General features: G+C 38.0%; 1 protein-coding gene across 1 annotated transcript; it reads left to right on the top strand.

The window, feature by feature from the left end:
• Positions 1 to 76: 76 nt before the first annotated feature.
• LOC120855428 (olfactory receptor 10J1-like) lies at positions 77 to 25798 on the top strand. The gene is given in 6 exon segments (XM_040229898.1): positions 77 to 273; positions 15343 to 15395; positions 23457 to 23543; positions 23546 to 23917; positions 23920 to 24377; positions 25550 to 25798. Coding segments are annotated over 6 exon segments (1416 nt in total).
• The last annotated feature ends 202 nt before the right edge of the window (positions 25799 to 26000 follow it).

Raw genomic sequence — 26000 nt, 5'->3', positions numbered from 1 at the left:
GGTATGATGAATTAATCATGAAAGATAGTAGGCTGGACCAAGGCCTTCAGGGAAGGGGGTGTCCATTCTCTGAGCAATGCCTGAGCCCTCAAGAGTCATCAGTGTTCAGGTTAGACCACATGCTCAGAGCCATCACTTTCCCCCTCTTTTCTTTAGTACTATAAAGGTTTTACCCCAGGACCCTGGGGTTTATGGCAGAAATAGATCTGAGAAAGAAAAGAAGGGCACATCAAAAGGCAGATTTGTAGAAATAATTACCCAGCCATTGAAGAGGTGAGTTCAGGTCCAGGAAGAAGCCCAGCTCTAAAGTTCTTCCTCCTACACTCTTATTTTTTTGCAGGAGAGAAGATACTTACAGCCAATAAACATATGAAGACATAGTCAAATCTCAGTATTAATCAGGGAAATGCAAGGCAAGATGGTGACATATCATTTTAGACTCATTCAATTGTCAAAAATAAACTGGCCAAAGCAAGTGTCCTCCTCCAGCACTTTTGACTTAGCCCCCTCAGCATTCAATGGTGAACAGTGATCTAAGTGAAAGACAAAAGATACTCACGGCTGATATTCTATCAACACTGTCAGAATGCACTATCAAGACCAGATGTCCTGCAAGCGTCCTAGGATGACTTCTCCTCAGAACCCTTTGTCCTAGGCTTTACTTCTCTAAGTCCTGCACTAAAATCTACTGTGATCATGAAAGACTCAAAAAGACCGTGCAGGCATGTAGCTTATTTCCCTGAATTCTAGCCAAAGGCAAGGAGAGAATGAAATAAATGAAATAAATATGAACTTACCCCTTCAAGTCACTTCAAGTATGAAAAGATAAAACATTTAATCAGAGAAGATGTTCTGTAACAGATGTTCTATTTTTCATTTCAATATTGTATATTCCAAGTTACGATTGGAGACCATACTTGAACAGTTAACATTGCCCATAAACCCATATCTACTTCTGATTACCCACCATTTAACAATTACTGCCATTCAGGAAGCTAAGATAGATCCTAATTATATTCCTTTCCTGTTCGTTCCTCAAGACAGTGCTTCCCGAAATTCTCTCCACTCTGTCTTCTCTCCATGCTTCTTACCAAAACTCAACTTTCAACCTCAAAAAATTTTCCTAATTAATCCCCTTTATTTCAGCTGACCTTAGTCCAAATCTTCCTCCTGAATGCTGTCATAACATTCTTTTAAAAAGTCTGCTGATGGAGATTTCTTGCACAAATTCCTACATGCGTGCATGCTAAGTCACTTCGGTCATGTCTGACTCTTTGTGATCCCATGGACTGTAGACTGCCAGGTCTTCTGTTCATGGGATTCTCCAGACAAGAATACAGATATGGGTTGCCATGCCCTCTTCCAGAGGATCTTCCTGATCCAGAGATCAAACATTTGTCTCCTACATTGGAGGTGTATTCTTTACTCACTGAGCCACCTGGGAAGCCCCTAAATTCCTTCATTAGCCTCTCTAAACTTAAGGCATAATATTTAAACTTATTTATATATTGAAAACAGTAATGCTCCACAAAGTTGACATAAGCATTACATGAGTTAATATATTAGAAGAGTTTGATACAGTACTCAACACAGAGAGAGCCTTTAATAAATAATAGTTTTATTAGTACTTTCTTCTGTGGGATCTTAGTTCTGCAACCAGCAATAGAACCTGAGTCCTCAGCAGTGAAAGTACTGAATTTTAACCATTGGATGGCCAGGGAATTCCCTAGTATTTCTTTTTATTTTCCACGTATTTAAATGTTTAAACCAGTTTAAATACTTCAGAGAAGCAGGATAGGGTGGACAGGCTTGAACCTAGCATTCTAGGTTATGTAAATAAGCCTGTGATTCTAGTCTTGATTTTATAAGTTTTCTTATTTACCTTCCAATTGTTCATATGGACTTTTTCTTGCTCTTTAAAAATTTTTCTTGAGGTACATTGAACAGAACATACACTGTTATATGTACTATGTCAACAAAGGTATGAATTGGGTACAATAAGACTTTCATCTTTGATTCTAATCTCCTTGAAGATGCCCAATATTTTACTTCTCCCTTAGATCATGTTAGTCCCCTCAGCTAATATATATCTAAGACTAATCTGTGACTTCCAGATTGTGTTTCTAGTTTGGAATTCACCACTATAAAATCACAGTTTTCACTATACTCACACATTTGATTTGAAATTCATCCAGGTTATTGAGGATGAATAAGTTAATTTCACTTTGTTGGCCAGAAGAACTTACTCATGCTGGTAGCCTAAAATATTTCTGTTTCCCTCTCCTCCAGAGCATTAAACAGCTCTTAATTGCTAACACTCTAAAAAACTGAACCCCAGCACCATCATATGGGAGATTCTAACCAATAGAACAGTCAGCAACGGGGTGCAGAGTGGGATGGGGAAATGAAAAACATTGGCAAGGGTAGGATTACTCATCTAGGGTGTAGGAGGAAGCATGAAAGACCAAAAAATAAGGAAGGTACAGATGGACAGAAACCTCAAAATCCAGATAATTTCTTTGACTGTGGAGTCTTTGCTACTTTTTATTTCAAATAAATGACTCCCCCCTACCACCAAAGTGAAACAATCCTGCTCCTGACTCAGTCGTGGATGAATACACTATTTACATTTTGTCTTAGTGAAGAGAGCTTTTTTAAATCTCATCATTCCCTGTTTTTTTGCTTTGTTTTGTTTGTTTCCCATAGATAGTAAAACTTTGTTTCAAATCCAAACAAAACCATTTCTTCAGTAGCCCTCTGTGTTGAGTAGTCACAAGGTGTAAGTACTGTGCTAATACTCAGAAAGCAAAGATGACCAAGGAATGGTCCTTGTCCTCATGGAGCTTAAATTTTTGAAAATCTTTTTGTACAGAACCCAACTGAAGGCCTTTGAAGTCTTATGTCTCTCTTCTCTATGTTAGTTTATACATCCATATTTCCTAAATCAGAAATCACAATAGTTTCTAGGAAGGATCATGTTCCCCTTTGTATAGACTTATCACTGGCTGTGTGATAACTGAATATATACTATAAAAAATATTCTATATACCAGGAAATGAAACTCACCAAGAGGCATGTTTCTCGGGTCTTCTAGAGAGCTGTGTTCATGTTCAAGAGTCGCATTCCCCACTCTGGGACTTTGAATGCCTGCAATAATAGATATGGATTTTTACTAAATAGTTATAAGTTTCCCAGATCAGCACAGTCTTTCCTAATAGTTATTTAAACCGATCAATTATTTAAGTTTAGACCACTGTGTAAAAATTTGCCCTTTTATCAAGTAGTCTATAAGCTTTTTCTTTTTATCTGAAGGTCACTAACATCTTACTGAGCAGAGCTACAGTTTAACTGGAATTCCACCTTAAGTGGCAGATCTTTAGATACCTCCCAGGATGTAATATGTAAAAATACTGGACAGGAAAAAAAACAATGCCTATCCCTCTCTTCCATTGCCTGAGATTAGAAGTGGAGGACAGACAATTAATTTCCTGAACATTAATTTCCTCTAGGTTCTCACAGCCTGTACTCCTGGAAGAAGCTTCTCACTGAGTCACAAAGCAGTAACTCTGGCTTGAGGTTTCCTAATAATGTGCAAATGGTCTGCGCAAACTCTGGGGTCTCCTTCCCCAAAAGAGCACCGACTACTCCCAAATGATCAATAGCAGAAGACGTAACCCAAACAGCAGAGTACCTGGAGACCTTATTAGTCAGGCAGCTCACTTCCTAGTCCCAAGATTAATGTCTGGGAGCAGAGAGTTCCCTTGGTTATTAGGAGGAATATCTGGGGTAGGTAAAAAGTCTGATTTCAAGTTCTGTTAGGGCTGGCCACGGTCCTGCTAAGATACACATCCTGCTCTCTGTCCATTTCTCTGGTGCCAAAGGAGAGTGGCTCAAGATCTTGTGGAATGACTCTTTGTAAGTGGCAGAAGAGAAACAATAATTGCCCAGTAGGGTTTGGAGAAGGAAATGGCAACCCACTCCAGTGTTCTTGCCTGGAGAATCCCAGGGACAGTGGAGTCTGGTGGGCTGCCGTCTATGGGGTCGCACAGAGTTGGACATGACTGAAGCGACTTTGCAGCAGCAGCAGGGTTTAAGCATGAATCCCTCCTGCCTCTTGCACACATGGTTGATGATCAGATACTATGACACTTGAAGTCAGACTAAAATCTTAGGGTAGAATCATCAATCCAGTCCTTGAATTATGTTGTAAGGAGTTTTACAAACTGACCTTTCTCAGCTTTGCTCTGCTCACCATAACTTACTTATTTAAAAGTCGCTCAGTCGTGTCCAACTCTTTGCAACCCCATGGACTGTAGCCCACCAAGCTTCTCCATCCATGGGATTTTCCAGGCAAGAATACTGGAATGGGTTGCCATTTCCTTCTCCAGGAGATCTTCCCGACCCAGGTATTGAACCTGGGTCTCCCGCATTGTAGGCAGAAGCTTTACTGTCTGAGCCACCAGGGAAGTCCCAATATATAGGATATATGCTCACCATATATCCTATGTTATTTAGGAGCCTCTAACTCAGTTCCATCAGGGCCTCAGTCTTGCCAGGTCACCTTTCATATACTTACAAAAAAATTCATTATGTCACATCATTATATCATCACTCAATGATGAATAAACAGAGGCCCAGATAAAAAAGTGTCTACTCAAACAGTAATCAAGTCAGTAGCCGATATGGAAACTGAAACCTGGGTAAACAGAATTGCTTGTCTAACACTTTTTTCACCACAACCAAGGTGTCTTTTTAGATTGCTATCACTAGTAGTGCCACCATACAATTTCAAATTAAATTCTATCTAGCCACTGTTTATTGAGAATTATTTTGTGTTTAAAAATAAAATTTAAAAAAATTTTTTTAATTCATAGTCTACCTAGGTGTTTATGAGTGTTGATAACCTTCAAATATGTAAAAGCTAACATTGAATTGTCCCATATTTTTAACTCTTTAATCATTTTCTTTGTATTGGTCTCATATCTCTAACTTGACTGAGACTACCTATAGACAGAGACTCTCATTCATCTTTTGTTCTCTGATAGTACCTACGGCTACTACCACTAATAAAAACAGTTGCTAACACTTTCTATATGTGCTTACTATATGCTAGGTACTAGGCTCTGCAATTTACATATATTAATATAATCCTAACAATAAATATATAAGGTAACATAATTATATTTGTTTTCAGAATAGAAAACCAGCATAAAGACATTATGTAACTTTTCTATGACACTGGGGTGATAAATGTGAAACCAGAACTTAAATTCCTAAAATCCAGGTTCAGAAGTCACCCCAGCACAATTCTGGATACAAAATAATTCTCAATAAATCATGTCAATGTCTGGCAAAACCAATACAGTATTGTAAAGTAAAATAATAATAATAATAATAATAATAAAATAAAGAGCAAAAGTAAATAAATAAATAGTGGCTAGATACAATTTAATTTGAAATTGTATGGTGGCACTACTAGTGATAGCAATCTAAAAAGACACCTTGGTTATGGTGAAAAAAGTGTCAGACTAGCAATTCTGTTTACCCAGGTTTCAGTTTCCACATAAGCCACTGACTTGATCACTGTTTGGATAGACACTTTTCTTATCTGGGCCTCTGTTTATTCATCATTGAGTGATGATATAATGATGTGATGATGATGACAATAATATCTTGCCAAATGACAGCTCTCATTCTGCATCCTTCATAATGTTTTATATAACCTCACAGTATATATATATACATATATATATGTGTGTGTACACAGCATATATAACCTCACATGATAAAGTAGTTACATATTTGAATACTATTATCCCCATTGTACAAATGGAGCAGCTAAGACTAACTAAGAGAACTGATTAATAAGCTACCATTACCTGGGTTCTTTCCACCTTGCTGCTCCTCATATTCCTATAGAATTTAAGGAAAGAACTAGTTTTCCTCTTTCCCTAGAATGATATTATAATGACTATATGATGAAAATATAGCTTCTATGTCAGTGAAAAGTGGAGGAGTCAAGATTCCAGAAAGAAAAGATATATGGAAATGTTAGCCGGATACTCACTTCTCTGTAGTTTCCTTGTGAAACCATGACTTAATGTCTGTCATCTTTGGTCAAAAGCCTAAAAGCTGAGCAGAGCATCTAGCAGTATCCGTATGTGTGGTCTATACCTTAGGCAAAAGGGTAAAATGGAAATAAATCCACCCTCACAAAGATTGAAACCAGCTCACTTTTACTTAATCCCTGCATGTGTGACTCGATGGACGTGAGTCTGAGTGAACTCTGGGAGTTGGTGATGGACAGGGAGGCCTGGCGTGCTGCGATTCATGGGGTCGCAAAGAGTCGGACACGACTGAGCGACTGAACTGAACTGAACTGAACTTTGACTAACTATCCAACAGGAGGTAAAATAAAATCTTTTTTAGAGGAGGACAATATAATGTAAAGTCTCAATTTATTTCTACAGTTTACATTTTTTTAAATTTAGAACAGGGATAGGCAAACTACAGCCTAGTTACCCATGAGCCAACCAGTGGTTTTTACATAGCCTGCAGGCTGTATAATGATTTTTACATCTGCAAATGATATAGAGTGTCCAAGATGTGATAAAAATACACCAAACATACCAGGAGAAAAGATTGAAAAGCTAAAGAGCAAAACAATTTCAAAAAAAGAGGAAACAAGCACTTGACTGAAACAGACCCATAAAAATCACTGTATTAAAATTATCAGACACATGTTGTGGAGAGGGGGGTGGGAGGGGGGTTCATGTTTGGGAACGCATGTACACCCGTGGTGGATTCATGTCAATGTATGCCAAAACCAATACAGAATTGTAAAATAAAAATAAATAAATAAATTAATTAAAAAAAAAAACTTTAAGTTAAACATATAATAGCAGATGCATCTAAGGTGACCCTCAGTGAGCCACACCCATGTATAATCCTCTCTCCTTGAATGTGGGCAGAACTGTGACTTGCCTCTACAAAACAGAATAAAACATAGGTGATGGATGTCACATTCATGTCACACTCATCTTTAAAAATTCATCTCAGCAAAAAGGATCAAAAGATCTTTCCTTGATGGCTCTGAAGAAGTAAGCTGTCAAATTTTGAAAGAGCTTATAAAAAGACAATTTGGCAAAGAATGTGGCCAACCTCTAGGAACAGAGCAATCTCAGTTGGCAGCTGCTCAGAAAACACAACCTCAGTCCTATACCCAGAAGGAATAAATTCTGCTAACACCTATATGAGCTTGGAAGAGCATATGAGGCATATGGAACCCAGTCAAAAGGTTAAGCATATGTGTAATTGAAGTTCCACATAGATAGAAGAGAGAGAATGTATCAATAGCAATATATGAAGAAATAATAGCTATATGTTTTCCAAACCTGAGGGAAACATCAGATGCAGATTTGAGAATCACTTTGAACCAGACACAGGATATACACACATATACCTACACACAAATGCATGTAGGAATACCACGTAAAAGGACTGAAAAACAAAGATTAAAAGTTTTTAAAGTAGCTAGAGGAAAAAAAGATACATTATTTTCAAAGAATAACAAATCTCTATCATTAAAAAATTTTTAAAAATACATTTTTAGATGGAAAAAAGTGAGAGAATTCATCATCAGATTTGCATTAAGGAAATATAAAAAGAGTTCTTCAGGTAGAAGGAAAATCCATCCTAGATGGAAACAAAAATGCAAAATAACAAAAATGAATTTAAAAATTATAGAAAAGATAAATGCATGGGCAAGTATCAGTTGATATTTTACTTAATATTGTACAATCATGAATTAATGTATTCTGAATTTTTAAATATTTATAGAATTAAACTATACAACAGTAACATGAAAATGATATAAATTCAGACTTCATATAGTCTTTTCATTGTCCTTGAAATGTAAATCTAAAATAACCACTTTACTGTTGTTGTTTAGTTGCTAAGACATGTCTGACTCTTTTGAAACTTCAAGAACCGTAGCCCACCAGGTCCTCTGTCTATGAGATTTCCCAGGTAAGAATTCTGGAATGGGTTGCCATTTCATTTTCGAGGGAATCTTCCTGACTCAGGGAAGATTGAACCTGGGTATCCTGCATTTCTGAAAGAGATGGGAATACCAGACCATCTGACCTGCCTCTTGAGAAACCTATATGCAGGTCAGGAAGCAACAGTTAGAACTGGACATGGAACAACAGACTGGTTCCAAATAGGGAAAGGAGTACATCAAGGCTGTATATTGTCACCCTGCTTATTTAACTTCTATGCAGAGTACATCATGAGAAACACTAGGCTGGAGGAAGCATAAGCTGGAATCAAGATTGCTGGGAGAAATATCAATAACCTCAGATGTGCAGATGACACCACCGTTATGGCAAAAAGTGAAGAGGAACTCAAAAGCCTCTTGATGAAAGTGAAAGAGGAGAGTGAAAAAGTTGGCTTAAAGCTCAACATTCAGAAAACGAAGATCATGGCATCCAGTCCCATCATTTCATGGGAAATAGATGGGGAAACAGTGGAAACAGTGTCAGACTTTATTTTTTGGGGCTCCAGAATCACTGCAGATGGTGACTGCAGCCATGAAATTAAAAGACACTTACTCCTTGGAAGGAAAGTTATGACCGACCTAGTTCAGTTCAGTTCAGTTCAGTCGCTCAGTCGTGTCTGACTCTTTGCGACCCCATGAATCGCAGCACACCAGGCCTCCCTGTCTATCACCAACTCCCGAGTTCACTGAGATTCACATCCATCAAGTCACTGATGCCATCCAGCCATCTCATCCTCTGTCGTCCCCTTCTCCTCCTGCCCACAATCCCTCCCAGCATCAGAGTCTTTTCCAATGAGTCAACTCTTCACATGAGGTGGCCAAAGTACTGGAGTTTCAGCTTTAGCATCATTCCTTCCAAACAAATCCCAGGACTGATCTCCTTCAGAATGGACTGGTTGGATCTCCTTGCAATCCAAGGGACTCTCAAGAGTCTTCTCCAACACCACAGGTCAAAAGCATCAATTCTACGGCACTCAGCCTTCTTCACAGTCCAACTCTCACATCCATACATGACAACTGGAAAAACCATAGCCTTGACTAAACGGACCTTAGTCGGCAAAGTAATGTCTCTGCTTTTGAATATGCTATCTAGGTTGATCATAGCTTTCCTTCCAAGGAGTAAGCGTCTTTTAATTTCATGGCTGCAGTCACCATCTGCAGTGATTTTGGAGCCCAAAAAAATAAAGTCTGACACTGTTTCCCCATCTATTTCCCATGAAATGATGGGACCGGATGCCATGATCTTCGTTTTCTGTATGTTGAGCTTTAAGCCAACTTTTTCACTCTCCTCTTTCACTTTCATCAAGAGGTTTTTGAGTTCCTCTTCACTTTCTGCCATAAGGGTGGTGTCATCTGCATACCTGAGGTTATTGATATTTCTCTCAGCAGTCTTGATTCCAGCTTATGCTTCCTCCAGCCTAGTGTTTCTCATGATGTACTCTGCATAGAAGTTAAATAAGCAGGGTGACAGTATACAGCCTTGATGTACTCCTTTCCCTATTTGGAACCAGTCTGTTGTTCCATGTCCAATTCTAACTGTTGCTTCCTGACCTGCATACAGATTTCTCAAGAGGCAGGTCAGGTGGTCTGGGATTCCCATCTCTTTCAGAATTTTCCACAGTTTCTTGTGATCCACACAGTCAAAGGCTTTGGCATAGTCAATAAAGCAGAAATAGATGTTTTTCTGGAACTCTCTTGCTTTTTCAATGATCCAGCGGATGTTGGCAATTTGATCTCTGGTTCCTCTGCCTTTTCTAAAACCAGCTTGAACATTAGGAGGTTCACGGTTCATGTATTGCTGAAGCCTGGCTTGGAGAATTTTGAGCATTATTTACTAGCATGTGAGATGAGTTCAATTGTACGATAGTTTGAGCATTCTTTGGCATTGCCTTTCTTAGGGATTGGAATGAAAACTGACCTTTTCCAGTCCTGTGGCCACTGCTGAGTTTTCCAAATTTGCTGGCATATTGAGTGCAGCACTTTGACAGCATCATCTTTCAGGATTTGAAATAGCTCAACTGGAATGCCATCACCTCCACTAGCTTTGTTTGTAGTGACGCTTTCTAAGGCCCACTTGACTTCACATTCCAAGATATCTGGCTCTAGATGAGTGATCACACCATCTTGCTTATCCGGGTTGTGAAGATCTTTTTTGTACAGTTCTTCTGTGTATTCTTGCCCTAGACAGCATATTAAAAAGCAAAGACATTACTTTGTCCACAATGGTCTGTCTAGTCAAGGCTATGGGTTTTCCTGTAGTCATGTATGGATGTGAGAGTTGACTGTGAAGAAAGTTGAGCACCAAAGAATTGATGCTTTTGAACTGTGATGTTGGAGAAGACTCTTGAGAGTCCCTTGGACTGCAAGGAGATCCAACCAATCCATCCTAAAGGAGATCAGTCCTGGGTGTTCATTGGAAGGACTGATGTTGAAGCTGAAACTCCAATACTTTGGCCACCTGATGCGAAGAGCTGACTCATTGGAAAAGACTCTGATGCTAGGAAAGATTGAGGGCAGAAGGAGAAGGGGACAACAGAGGATGAGATGGTTGGATAGCATCTCCGACTCAATGGACATCCAGGAGTTGGTGATGGACAGGGAAGCCTGGCGTGCTGCAGTTCATGGGGTCGCAAAGAATCGGACACAACTGAGTGACTGAACTGAATCCTGCATTGCAGGCAGATTCTTTACCACTGAGCCACCAGTGTAGTGCAAAATAACCATTAAAATTATGTAAAAGTAATGAATGAAAAAGGAAATAAATAATTTAAAAAATTCTTGATTACTATCTCCCTCCAAAAAAAATAAGATGAGAGTACAGGTACACACAAAAAAAGTGGGAAGAATACAATTTCTAAACTTGTTATTTAAACCCAAATATATCAGTAATTTTATTAAATTTAAAGTTTAAGTTTCATTAAATATAATAATCCCATTAGTAGACATAAATTGATAGATTGAGTAGGAAAATAAGGTTTTGTTAATAAGGATCATATATTAATTATCAGAATATAGAACAACTGAAAAAAGAAAAGAATGAAAAATATATATAATACAAACAACATTTATTAGGAGATTATTGTTTTGTGTTAATATTAGTCAAAGAAGATTTCAATTTTTAAAAATTTTGGTGGCTTTTGTTGTTTTTGTTTTGGAACTTTTTAGCCACACCACATGGCTTGTGAGTAGTTTCATAACCACAGATCAAACCCAACTGCCTGCAGTGGAACACAGAGTCTTAACCACTGGATTGCCAGGGAAGTCCCTGGAGACCTCTTTTGTGGCCTGACCGAGAGTCTAGAATTTACATAAATGTTAGTTAGGACAAGGTGGTTGATGATAGTGTTGTTCAAGTATTCTATATCCTTACATTTTCTCTGACCAGTTGTATTATAAATTACTGAAATTGAAACTTTATCAGAAAGTTTTATGCTGTTTGAAATCAGCATAGCCACTATAGCTCTCCTATGCCTTCTGTTTGCATGGTAGGACCATTTACAACCTCAGAGTATTTGTATACAGTGTATCTCCTATGGACAGCACATGGCTGGATCTTGCTTTCTTAAATCCAATATGACAGTTTTCCCTTTGATCAGAGGACTTAATGCATTCACTTTTAATGTAATTAATGATAATTTTACTGTTTGTTTTCTATGTTGCATGTCTTTTTAATTCCTCTGTTTCCTTTTTACTGCCTTCTCTGTTCAAATTTTTTTATTGTATCATATCAATCCCTCTGTTGATTTTATAGATAGATTTTTTAAAAATTAATTTATTTAAAGCAGTTTTTCTATGCATATTGAAATGTCAAAGTCTAGTTCAGGTTAATCCTGATTTGATTTCAATGACATATAGCAATTTAACCTCAATATATCTATTTCCTCCTCTCTCTCCTTTGTGCTATTATTATCATATATATTACAACTTTATTTTCTATAAATCTAAAAATATAATATTATAATTACAGAACTGTTTTAAATGGTTTTCTGTTTTTTTTTTTTAAAGAAACTAAAAGAAGAACACAGAAATGCAGATATATAAACAGCACATGCACACACACAGTCCTTTATAATTACCTACATGTGTTACATAGGTAGTGTTTCTGGTTTTTTCATTCTTCCCTGTGGATACAAGTTGGATATATTCATATAACATATAACATGGATATATGTTAAACTGCCATTTCCTTTCAACTTGAAGAACTTCCTCTTGCATTTGTTGTATGGCAATCTTTGTTTACTGATTCACCTTTATTTTTGTAGGATATTGTTTTTGAAGGATATTGTTGCTAGGCAAAGTTTTTTATTTTAAATGTATGTATGGATGATTCACTTTTCTCTGGCTGTTTTCAAGATTTTGTCTTTGTATTCGACTTTCAGAAGATTGACTCTGGAGTGCCTACATATAAGTCTCTTTGCATTTACCTTCAGTTCAATTCAGTCGGTCAGTTGTGTTCAACTCCCTGCAACCTCATGGACTGGAGCACGCCAGGCTCCCCTGTCCATCAACGCCCAGACCCTACTCAAATCTACGTCCATCACGTTGCTTGCATTTACCTTACTCAAGAATTATTGAGCTTACTGAATCTCTTAAGTTAATGTTTTCCATCAAATTTGAGCAGGTTTTAGTCATTATATATTCAGATTTTTGAATGCCCTTTTATTTCTGCTTTTCAAAGAATCCCACTACATCTATGTTGGAAAGTTTGCTTTTTTTTTCCCTTACAGGTTTCTGAGATTATTCATCTTTCTTTATTTTTCTGTTTTTCTGTTCTTTAGATTGGATAATTTCTATTGATTGATTTTCAAGTTCACTGATCCAGCTCCTTCTATCTCAAATCTCTGGATCATCCTTTCAGTTATTATAATCATCTCTAGAATTTGCATTTGCTTCTTTTTTATTGCATTTATTTCTCTTTTGAGATTTACTAATTGTGGACTCACACCCTGTTTTTCTTTTAATTCTTTAAACATTTGTTGTTTAGTTGCTGAGTCATGTCCAACTCTTTTGTGATCCCATGGGCCACAGCCTGCCAGGCTCCTCTGTCCATGGAATTTTCCAGGCAAGTATACTGGAGTGGGTTGCCATTTTCTTCTCCAGGGGATCTTCCTGACCTACGGATCAAACCTGCATCTCCTGCATTGTCAGACAGATTCTTTACTGCTAAGCCACCAGGGAACCCCATGTCCTTTAATTCTTTGAATATATTTATAAAGTATGTTCTCACCACTCTGTAGCCTCCCCTTTCTTCTTTTAAGAACCTGCATCTCTTTGCCAGGGTGACTGAGTATAAGAGATATATTTTAGGGAGAATACTGGACGCTATCTCTGAACTGACATTATCCCTTTGATAGCTAACACAACTTAATGTGAAAACCATGTTGTTGTTGTTCAGTTACTAAGTCCTATCCAACTCTTTGTGACCTCATGGACTGCAGCACACCAGGCTTCCCTGTCACTCACCATTTCCTGGAACTTGTTCAAACTCATGTCCATTGAGTCTGTGATGCCATCCAACCATCTCATCCTCTGTTGCCCCCTTCCCGTTCCTGCTCTCAATCTTTCCCTTTGCAGGGTCTTTTCCAGCGAGCTGGTTCTTTGTGTCAGGTGGCCAAGTACTGGAACTTCAGCTTCAGCATCAGTCCATCCAATGAATATTCAGGGTTGATTTCCTTTAGGATTGACTGATTTGATCTCCTTGCTGTCCAAGGGACTCTGAAGAGTCTTATCCAACACCACACTTCACTGCAACTAGAGAAAGTAGTGAGCAGCAACAAAGACCCAGTATAGCCAAAAACAAATAAGCAAATAAATAAATAATAAATTCTCAAAGAAAAATTCTGCATTTTTTCCTTATAGCATTTATTTTTGCTTGTACTATGGTACTTATTTGTGAGACTATTTGTTTGAAACCTGCCTAGTGTGCAAGTTGGGCACTGCACAGGGACGCATAATCAAGGAGGAGAGTGAAGGGTTAACTCCAGCCCACAGCCCACTTGACAAGTCTTACATCCTGGTTGTTGTTCAATCGCGAAGTCATCTCCACCTCTTTGTGACCCCATGGTCTGAAGCACACCAGGTTTCCCTGTCTTTCACTGCCTCCTGGTGATATATACATCCTGGTATACAGCCCCAAACATCCATTGAAGTTATGCTCTTTTACTAATTACACAAATATATTGTCTACTCACTGTGTGTGCACATGGGTTGCATCTATCCAAACAAGCTTTTTTTCCCCCTAATTCACACAAAAGATACCCAATGGATTAGCTACAGCTCAATATATGGACTTCCCTGTTGGCTCAAACGGTAAAACGTCTGTCTACAATGCGAGAGACCTGGGTTCCATCCCTGGGTGGGGAAGAATTTTTGGAGAAGGAAATGGCAGCCCACTCCAGTACTCTTGCCTAGGAAATCCCATGGCCGGAAGAGCCTGGTGTCCATGGAGTCACAGAGTCAGACACGACTGAGCGATTTCACTTTCACAGCTCAATATGCCTCCCTCTTTGATAAGCTCTACGAGAGCAAACACAATGGTGGTTTTTGTCATGCTTGCACCTCCAATACTCAGCATACTACATGCAGCATAAATAGTTGTTCATTAATAGTTATTGCTTCGTTAAATGAAGAAATAATCCTCAGGCATAGAATAACTGACATGTATTTTATTTTGCATGTTCCTTCCGGGTTCACTGTTTTGTTTGTCATGCTTTTTTTTTTTTTAACAAAACTCATTTCAGTTTCTACAATACAAACTGCTCTTGTGAGTCAGTAGCCAAAGGCAGTATTTTGTCCTACTAATTGCTCAAGTTCCTAATCAAGCCCCTGGGACAGAGCCTCACGCTCTTTCTTTGCTACCCCTTGTGCCCTGGAATGATTCTCAAGAGGAAGTCCTTAGAGTCTTGGATGGATCTGTTTCTCTTTTGGGAATAAGCAGAGCTCCCAGATTTGGGGTTTCAAGAGGCTTCCTCTCTGCAAGAAGATCCTCCCAGGCCAGAGGATACAATGCTCTGGCCTTCAGTTGGTCCCCATACCTCTGACATTCAGGAAATGCTGAAATTTTATGCCTGGGGTTTTCAATTTTTTTTTAATATAAATTTATTTATTTTAATTGGAGGCTAATTACTTTACAATATTTATTGGTTTTGCCAAACATCAACATGAATCTGCCACAGGTATACACATGTTCCACATCCTGAACCCCCTTCCTTCCTCCCTCCCTGTACCCTTATAGGCCTCTTGGAGAGAGTCTTATCTTTGTTCTTTTTTTTGTTGTTGTTCAGATGCACAACCACTAAAAGAACTTCTGTCAGATCCTTTGCCAACTTTGCAAGAAGTAAGTGGTGGCTGGTAGGAAAAAAAAAAAAGAGGTTTTAACTTTTCTAAGTTTCTTTCTTTTCTCATTCTGGTTTTCTGATGATTTTCTTAGAGTTTCATACTTGGCCTGTGTTTTGCATGATGACCTTTTTGAGACCAAGTGCCTATAAAGTGGAATAGAATATCATCATAAGTTTTATTTTTAAATAATGGAAGAGTCTGTTTGAAACTATGGAGGGAGAGATAGTAAATTGGAAAACTTTCATAAGGCCAGAGTTTTCATCTACCACTGAAGTCCCTGTTATCTTTCGAGTAAATAAGACTGAGGGTCAGACATTTTTCATACAGCTGTTGTCTTCTTCCCCTCTAACCTGCACCTCATTCCTAAATATTCAATCAGCAAAGTTTTGATTCAGTGAAGGCATGTAGAATCTGGAGTCACATATACTGTGTTTCACACCTGGTCTTACCAGTTACTAGATATATGAGTCTGACAAGTAGTTAATATTTCCAAGCTTCAAGTAGTCCATCTTTAAAATGGGAGTAAGTATTTTATTTCCTTGTAGGATAATTTCTAAGCTTTAAGTTGTGCAGACTGTCTTAAGAGGACAATATATACTATATTTTAATCAAGTGTTGTTTTTGCATTTACAAATTAACTCAGACATTCAGAGTCTAAGGACCAACTTTATTGTTCCATCAGGGTTTAAGGTCTATATGTTGTTTTGACTCCCCTTACTTATTTTGCTCAGTCTTGGGTTAGGCTCAGTTAGGCTCAGTCTCTGCTCTGCTTCCACCCAGCAATGTAACACAGGGGCATCCAGATGACTACTTCCAGAGAAATATGCTTTACATAATCTGTGTGTGAGTGTGGTGGGGTGTGTATGTGTGTGTGTGTGATGTGGACATGGATGTGAATGGGGCTGGAGCTGGAGTTTCTAGACAGATAGATGCTAGTCTTGCAGCAGAAGAAATACAGTTTTCTTCTGAGACTTGCCCTTCTACCAGACACTAGTAGCTGTGTTAGGAACTAACAGGAAATTGGGTAATACATATCAACCCATATCCTTGTTTCTGCACAGAGATATCAAAGCAACTCAGAAGAAGATAAAGTGGTTTCCTCTGCTTTTTAATATCTTCCTAGAGAAGGCTCATCAACTTCTGTCTATCAGTGGTACATGTATCAGTATCTCAGCTGAGAAGGAAAGGACATCATCTTCCTTCCAGTATTGAGAATTTTCAAGAACAGAGAACTCAGAGTACAAGCTAAAAAGAGCTGGGTTCCCAAGTCCTCTCTGCCATGAACTAAATATATGATATTAGACAACACTTTTATCCTTTTTGAAACTAAGCATCATCACATTTCTACAATATATTTATTTTTGAGTAGTAGATGTTTCATTACTTTGAAGAATAAAGGAAACTGTAAAATGGCCAAAATTCCTATAATTTTCTACCATAATTTTGGAGAAAGAGCTGTTCACCAAAAGTTAGATTAAGTATTGGAAAACTAACCCCAGATGAATTATCTATGTCCCTTCTTAATAATAGAAATTCCCCCATAGCTCAGTCGATAAAGAATCTGCCTACAATGCAGGAGACTAGGGTTTGATTCCTGGGTTGGGAAGATCCCCTGGAGAAGGAAATGGCAACCACTCCAGAATTCTTGCCTGGAGAGTCCCATGGACAGAGGAGCCTGGTAGGCTACAGTCTATGGGGTTGAAAAGAGTCGGACATGACTGAGCAGCTTCACTTTCACTTTCAATGGGACTAAGTCTAGATTTTGTCTTCAATACTTTGTCCTAGTTTCCATGTGCCCAAGGCAGTGCTGCTGTATATATCTGGCAAAGGTATGAGTCTCCTTCCCCAGACTAGATGTACCTCAAGAGTATTACTTCAATTATTGGTTCACATAGTTATCAAAAGCTTAAGAGAGGGCAAATATTAGGCTAGGTTCTGGGTATATGGAAATGACCAAGTACGATCTCTGCTATAAGAGGCTTCCCAGGTGACACTAGTGGTAAAGAACCCACCTACCAATGCAAGAGACATAAGAGACACAGGTTCAATTCCTGGGTCTGGAAGATTGCCTGGAGGAGGAAATGGCAACCCACTCCAGTATTCTTGCCTGGAAAATTCCATGGGCAAAGGAGCCTGGGAGGGCTATAGGCTATGGGGCTGCAACGAGTCAGACATGACTGAATCAGCAACATTTTCAACATTTTCATTATCCCTGTCATAAAAAAGCCTACAATATAGTTCAAAAGTTAGATAAATAATTTCAACTAAATGTGATAAGTGCCATCACATGAGAATGAAAAACGCCAACAGAACTAAGACTGAAGAGATACTTAGAGGAAAAGATGGTGATAAGAATAACCTCAAGTTTAAAGAATTGAACTTATCCTCCACCCACTGCCTACATTGTACATATTCATCATGGACACTTTGCAAAATTCAAGAGACGGTAGAAATTTATACCATGAGTTATACCATGCAGAATTGTGTACTACTAACATTTAGATGATTTCCATTTAGCTTTCTCTGTATTCTATACTTTTGATTAGTTGAGATAATTCTGCATATAGCATATCGTATCCTGCTTTTCAACCATCATTTTCCATTGAACTAAAAAATTTTCTTATGTATAATTTAAAAGGTGTGCAACATATTGATAGTTTAAAAATATTATACTAGTATTAGTTTCTGTTTATAAATATCACATATAATCATTTCTGTATTCTAAATCTTTTGTATATACATACGTATCCACATTTATGTGGGTATATCTCTTTGCTTTTCATTACAATATAGGGATCACATGACCTTTACTATTTTGATATTTCTTCCATTTAACAATATCATGAACATTTGAAGCATAACACTAAAATTTTTATTGTAAAGTATGGTATGCATTAAAAAGAGCATATAAAACAAATGCACGTTTTAAGCAAAATAATAGAACAAATACCTACGTACCCTCTGCCTAAGCTAAGAAACAGAAAGTCACCATAAAACTAGAAGTCTCACATATGCTCCTTTCAAATACTTCAATATATGCCAAATAGTCACTATCATGAATTTTAGGTTAAAGAACTTCCATATTTTAAATTTCTCATGTTTTTAAAGAACATACTGCTTTGAAGAACTTATTATTATTTCTAAATTATGTATTATTTAATCTTGCATTCTTTGGAAAATTAAATAAATAGAATGTTGCGTGTATGCTAAGTCGCTTCAGTTGTGTCTGTGTCTTTATGACCCTATGGACTGGAGCCTGCCAGGATTCTCTGGAGGTCCATGGGATTCTCCAGTCAAGAATATTGGAGTGGGTTGCCATGCCCTCCTCCAGGGGATCTTCCAATTCCAGGGAATCAAACCTGTGTCTTTTATGTCTTCTGCATTGGCAAGCAGTTTCTTTACTGCTGAGCTACTGGGGAAGCCCAATAAATGGAATGCACACACACAAATATATGTATACAAACTTTGGTTAGCTTCTATTATTCAACATTATGATTTGAGATTCATCTACGTTGATTTGTGAAAATATAATTTGTCCCTTTAAGGAGTCAGCACACTTTTTCTGTAAAGGATCAGCTAGTAAATATTTTAGACTGTGTAAGCCATATAATCTTTGTTGCCTCTTTTTAGTCTGTGTAGGCCAGACAATCTTTATTGCCTCTATTTAACTCTACTATGTTCATGCAAAAGCAGTCATACATAATACATAAAAATGGGTGTGACTGTGTTCCAATAAAGCCTTACTTACAAAAACAGCTGACCTGTGGGCTGTAGTTCACCTACCCCTGTTTCACAATTAATTCATTCACTGTTCTATAATACTTCATTGTAAGAATTTACTTCAATTTAAATATCCTTTCTGCTTTTGAAAATACTTGGTTTATATCAGTTTCGTTTTTCAACAATAAACAAACTTGCTATAATCTTCTTGCTTGTGACTCTTTAGCTTTTCTGGGCTAAATATCTAGTGATAGAATTGCATAGGACATGTTTATTTTCAGCTCTGACAGGTAAGATCTATTTTTCAAAATAATTTTATCAATTTACATACCTTTTATTAGGGAACCATAGCTTCCATTGCACTGTATCTGTGATAGTTTTGGTGTTTTGTAATCTGATAAGTATGAAATGGGCTGTGGTCTTAACTTGTAGTCTGTGGTCTTATGTCCTCTGGCTATTAACAATATTAAAAATTTGTTCACATGCTAACTGTGTTTCCTCATATAAAATCCCTGTTGTTTTCTTTTTAATCTATTATTATATTAAGCTATTCTTCTCCTTCTGATTTTTAGAAGTTCCAGGTGTTAGTATTTTATCTGTTATTTTTATTGTGAATGTTTTTCCTGTTTCTACCTTTTCCTTTTCTTGTGATTTATTTTTGAAAAATAGGAGTTAATTTTTCATGGGATAAAATTGATCATTATTTTCTTTTCTGTTTCGTATTTTTCACTATCCCAAATTGAAATATTCTATTATCTTCTAGACATTTTGTAGGATGTTCTGTTTGTTTGTTTTTACATTTTAATACATCTGAAACCATTTTTTTTTAAAAGCTGTGCGTGTTCATGCTCAGTTGCTCAATCATGTCTGACTCTTTGTGATCCTATGGACTATAGCCTGCTAGGCTCCTCTGTCTATAGGATTCTCCAGGCAAGAATACTAGAGTGAGTTGCCATTTCCTTCTCCAGGGGATCTTCCCAACCCAGGGGTTGAACCTGCATATCCTGTGTCTCCTGCATTGGCAGACAGAGTCTTTACCACTGAGCCACATGGGAAGCCCTTTAATGGTGTGCGTGCTGTCACTTCAGCCATGTCCCACTCTTTGTGACCCTATGGACTGTAGCCTGCCAGGCTCCTCTGTCTGTGGGATTCTCCAGGCAAGAGCACTGCTGTGGGTTGCCATGCCCTCCTCTTTATGGTATAAGCTCATCTAATTTCAGTTTTTTCCATATGGGTAAACCAACTATTCCAGGACTATTAATTGATGACTCTGTTCTTTCCACCAATCTGCAAAGCCAGCTTTGGTGCAAATTGTTTCTGTATTTCAGAGCTCAATTTTTTCCCCCATTGGTGTGATTGCTTATCCCTGTAATAATACCACATCTTCTTAATTCTTATAGCCTTAGGATAAGCAATGGAGAAGGCAATGGCACCCCACTCCAGTACTCTTGCCTGGAACATCCCATGGGCAGAGGAGCCTGGTGGGCTGCAGTCCATGGGGTCATGAAGAGTCAGACACGACTGAGCGACTTCACTTTCACTTTTCACTTACATGCATTGGAGAAGGCAATGGCAACCCACTCCAGTGTACTTGCCTGGAGAATTCCAGGGACGGGGGAGCCTGGTGGGCTGCCGTCTGTGGGGTCGCACAGAGTCGGACACAACTGAAGCGACTCAGCAGCAGCAGCAGTAGGATAAGCAACAGTATTTGAAAGGCAAACCCTCTACTCTTGCTTTTCTTCTTTAAGAGTGTTTTAGCTTTGGGCTTCTCTTTGTACTTCCATATAAATTTTAGTATCAGTTGTCAATCTGGCAACCAATGAACCAAAAACAATCCATTTGGGATTCTGATTGAGTTGCACCAGAGTTTTGATTAATTGAAATCTTTGTAATATTAGATCTTGCAATTCATAAGCATGGTGTACTGCTCCATTCATGTCAGTCATCTTTAGTGTTTATTATTAAATTTTTATAATTTTCTTAATAAAGGTCTTTATTCCTAGGTATTTTCTATTTTTAAGCTACCATAAATGATAGCTCTTTTAAGTTTAATTTTCTACCAATTTAAGCACAGAAATATGATGAATTTTTATATTTAAATTTTGTACCAGAAAGTTTGTTAGACTCTGTTAATAATTCTAATAGTTTATCAGTAGCTTCTCTTGGATTTTCTATGTTCACAATCACATTATCTACAAAGAATTTCTTTATTCTCAATTCTTGTATCTTTAATTCCTTTTTTCTTGCCTTACTGGGCTAGCTAAAATATTCAGTTTTAAATGTTGAATAGAAGCAGATAAAGCAGTCACCTTTATCTTGTTCTTAATCTTAAAAAGAATCCTTCAGTATTTCACCTTTAAGTATATGCTGGCTGAAGAATTGCTGTACATATGCTTTATCAGTTAAAAAAAATCTTTTATTCTTTGTTTACTAAGGGTTCTTATAAGTAGACTCTGAATTTTAAAAATACTTTTTTGGCAGCTACTGAAATAATCATGTCTCTTTTCCTTTAAACAATTCATTTGAGGAAAAACATAATTGGGCTGTTTAATATTAAACAAGCTTAGCGTCCCAAAATAAAACCAGCTTGGTCATATCCCCATTTTATACATGGTTGAATTTGGCCTGGTGACATTTTGCTTGAGAGTTTTGCATCTATTTCTATGAGTGAGATTGCCCTGATAAATTTGATATCAAGATAATTCCAACTTCATAAAATGGGGTTAGGAGTATTCCCTCATCAGGGAGAAAGAAATTTTATTCTACCCTTCTAGTTTCTTCTGACTGGTCTAAGAGTTAAATTGACCTGAGACATATTAGTGAGAGAAAAATCAAACAAAAGTTAAATAACAAGTACATATGTGAGAGATTCAGGAAGACTGAATAACTCACCAAAATGACTGAAACCCTCACCTTGAATATCATGTTCAGCTAAAGAAAAAGGAGGATGTTGGGGGTAGTGATTTGGGACTTCCAAGAGGAAAAAGACAATCCACAGTTCACAAGAAAAGCAAATGTTTGATAAACAAATGTTTGCTGGGCCAGGCAGAAACAATGGGACAGAGAAATTTTAATGAGTTGACTTTGCTAGGTTTCTCTCTACCTACCATACCTAGTTCATACCACATTTATCTATAGTGATGGCTCTCTTCCTGGAACAAGCCCTCCATCTACAAACTTTTAGGCATTTAGGGGGAAGGTCAAAGATTCTTCCTGAGTCTCTGGACCTTAAAAATAACTGGCCTAAATTAATCTTCATGCTAAAGATACACATCTTGGGGGTGGCAAATTTTGCTCCCCTACCCCTTCTTCTTTTATTACCCATAATAGTTTAAGCTATTTCAGTCTTAAGATTGAAATTAACTTATGCTTGAATGTTGTAAATTGTTATTGGTAAATTGTTCTTGGCCTAGAGGTTTGTTTGTAGACTTTTCACTACTGTCTTTATTTCTTAAAATAGTTTTCAGGCTTCTTCTTAATTCAATATTGATAAGTAATTTTTTTTCTAGAAGTGTATCCATTTCATTGAAGTTTAAAATGTATTGAGATAAAGTTTTTCATAAAATTGCTTTTCATCTTTTTGTGTCTGAAAGTTCTGTCTTTATGTTTCTTTATTAATTCTTACTAGAGTTTGTGTCCTCGTTTTTCTTTTTTTTTCTTCTCCTTTGAAGGTTTCACTAGCAGTTTACCTAAAGTTTATAAATTTTTACCCTTTTGGATCTTATCTGTTTTATCTTTCTTTTATATATTGTATCTTTTTTAACTTCTACTTTCTTCTTTTTAATCTTGTTTTTATAACTTCTTAGGGTGGATGCTCTATTCACTAATTTTCAGCCTTTTACAAAAGTAACAAAAAAGCATTTTAAACTACAAAGTTCCCTCTAATAATGTTCTAAATGTTGATATGTGATTCTCTTACTATTCTTTAGTTCTAAATATTTTTTAACTTCCATTGGTTAGATTATCAAATATTTGTAGTTTTAAAGTTTCTTTTTGTGACAATTTCTAGCTTAATTACATTGTGGGCTGAGACTGTGGTCTACAGAAAATATAGTTTTAAGAAAATTTTGAGACCAATTTCATGGGCCATACATAGGTTATCATTTCTTTTTAATGACTCAGGAGTACCTGAAAAGAAAGCTTTACCTCAAGCATTGAAATAATGTTGCACAAATTTTCTGTATCTCTTATTCCAGTTCTAGGACCTAGTCTGCCACATCTCTGGGAAAGGCAGTTGATTCATGAAATTTTGAACTGAATCTTTGTGGTATTGAATGTGTGCTCACCAGAGGGTAGGGCAGCACCAAGAGATGGTGCTGACTTTCTCTTTGTTTTTCAGCCCTGAGATCTCCAGTGAGGACAGCCAACCACACAGAGATAAGAGAGTTTATTTTCCAAGGTTTCTCCAACTTCCAAGAACATCAGCTGAGCTCTTCATGGTGTTTCTCATCCTGTACATTCTAACTCTGGCTGGTAATGCCATCATTGTGACTGCTATCCGTAAAGACCGTCACCTCCACACATCCATGTACTTCTTTCTAAGTGTCCTGTCTACATCAGAGACTTTCTACTCCCTTGTCATCATCCCATGCATGCCTTTCAGCCTTGTAGGTCTGAGCCAGTCCATATCCCTGGAGGGCTGTGGCACTCAGCTTTTTTTCTTTCTTGGCTTTGCCATCACCAACTGCCTCTTGTTGGCAGTAATGGGGTGTGGTCACTGTGTGGCTATCTGTAACCCACTTCATTACTCAGTCATCATGAACTGGAGGGTCTGTGCCATGCTGGCATTCTCTCCCAGTGCCACGGGTTCTCACTCTCACTGGTTCAGGCTGTGGTTATTTCCAGATTGCCCTTTTGCAAGGCACTGATTGAGCATTTCTTCCCTGATGTTCGACCTGTGTTGAACCTGGCCTGTGCTACCCCAATCATCAATGATATCCTGACCTTAATTATTAGTCTCTTGGCCATCACAGGCCCTGCCACCTTCCTCTTCATCTCCTACATCTTCATTATCTCCACCATCCTCAAGATCGCCTCAGTTGAGGGCCGGAAGAAGGCCTTTGCCACCTGGGCCTCCCACCTCACTGTGGTCATTGTCCACTGTGGCTGTGCTTCCATTGCCTACTTCAAGCCCAAGTCAGAGAACAGCCAGGATCAGGAGCAACTGATCTCAGTGACCTACACTGTCATAACACCTTTACTAAACCCTGCTGTGTATAGTCTAAGAAACAAAGAAGTCCAGGATACTCTGCAGAGAGTGGTGAGTAGAAATTCTTTTCCTAAGATGAGATCCCTACTCAAATAGGTGTGCATGCCTTCCAGGAGGAAGTCTATACCGGTAAAGTTACAAAGCCAGTATTTCAAATGATTGGCGAAGTTTCATACATCATATACAGGGCCAGAGCAAAAATGGAGCTGAGGGGCAAGCCTCTAACAAATGATTTTTCACTTTGTCAGCCTCTTTGTTAGCATAATAAAAACACAAGCCACTCTACAGACCTGTAAATAAATACACACTGCCCCTCCCTATTCCAGGAGATAATTTTAAGATCAGAATGTGATCTCATGTTCATCTTGAGGCAGGAGGTAGATGAGCCTCTTCCCTCTCCCCATGGTAAAGCTATTTGGGATTCATTCCCTGTGGATTGAAACTCCAAGTCAAGAATAGCAGGACAATTAAAGGAGGAGGCTGGGACCCACTCAGACCACATATTTTTCATTCTTGCAGTCAGGAGACCTCCTTGACTACACATGTGCAGAAAGACTCCTTGGAGGCCAAAGAGCAGTTATGCCAAGGGAGGTTCTACCCAGATGCCTTTTCAGTAAAATCTATCTTGGCTAAGAGATGTGTGCACTCACATGGGAGGATCCTAAGACATAGGAAATATGGACTATGAACCAGGCAAATCAAAAAGATTGGCCAAAGGAAACTTGGAAGAAATACCCAATAAAAGTAATTCAAATTACTACAGGGGTGTGACCCAGGAACTCTGAGTCTGCCTGTGTGTATATCCACAGATCCTGTCCTCTTTTCCTCTTAATAAATACTTTACTTGATTTACTACTTTCCTTCCTTGTGCTGATTCTTTTCTGCAAAGCCAAAGCAACAGGGCCCTTATCACTGACCACTTGTCTAGTGGCTAAGATCTGATGTTCTCTTCTCAACCCAGCCTCAATCTCTTTCTGGGAACCCAAGCCCCACTCCAAGCTGTTGTAGGCCAAGGCCACCCAAGGTCAATCTCAAACTTAAATTTAAAGTGACCGGTTCACTTTTTAACATGATATAAACCACATTAAAATCACCACTTCACTGAATCTTCTAACAAAAATTGGATGCTTGAACAAATGGTCACTAGGAAGGATACTGTGCAGAAATCTAAGTGCCTTGTGTTTTAATATGATAAACAAAGTGAAAATATAAATACCTTTTAGGAAATGGGTTTACAATCAGCTAGAATCTTTCTAGAGAGAATATTTTCAAGCATGCAGGACTTCAAAGGAAAGGAAACCAGGGTTGTGGGAGGTGAAGAAGTTGAGTGGAGAGAAGTACTAACCACAAATGACTTGTATGGAGCTTACGTGACTTGGTCTGATGCTTCACTTCTTCTGGCTAGAGATAAGTCACATGAAAAAGTCCTTGTGAGGCTTAAAGAAGGGCTCTTTCATGGGCAGGATATATAGCAGGCTCAAAAGAAGAGAAGACTAACAGCTCAGGGATCAAAGCATTGGAAGAATGTTATGAAATTAGCTAAGAAGAAAGAAAAATTAGAAGCAGATCCAAATTGGAACTTCTTGTGATAGGAGAGAAACCAGAAGGGCAAGGGGATGGTCAGGAGGAGCAAAAGAGAGTTTAGAAAAGGTTGTTCAGGTTGGGTTCTATCCT

This window comes from Oryx dammah, unplaced genomic scaffold (assembly GCF_014754425.2).
Source record: "Oryx dammah isolate SB20612 unplaced genomic scaffold, SCBI_Odam_1.1 HiC_scaffold_28, whole genome shotgun sequence".
NCBI lineage: Eukaryota > Metazoa > Chordata > Mammalia > Artiodactyla > Bovidae > Oryx > Oryx dammah.
Note: the sequence above shows the minus strand (reverse complement) of the source record. Positions and strands in the feature narration are given on the sequence as shown.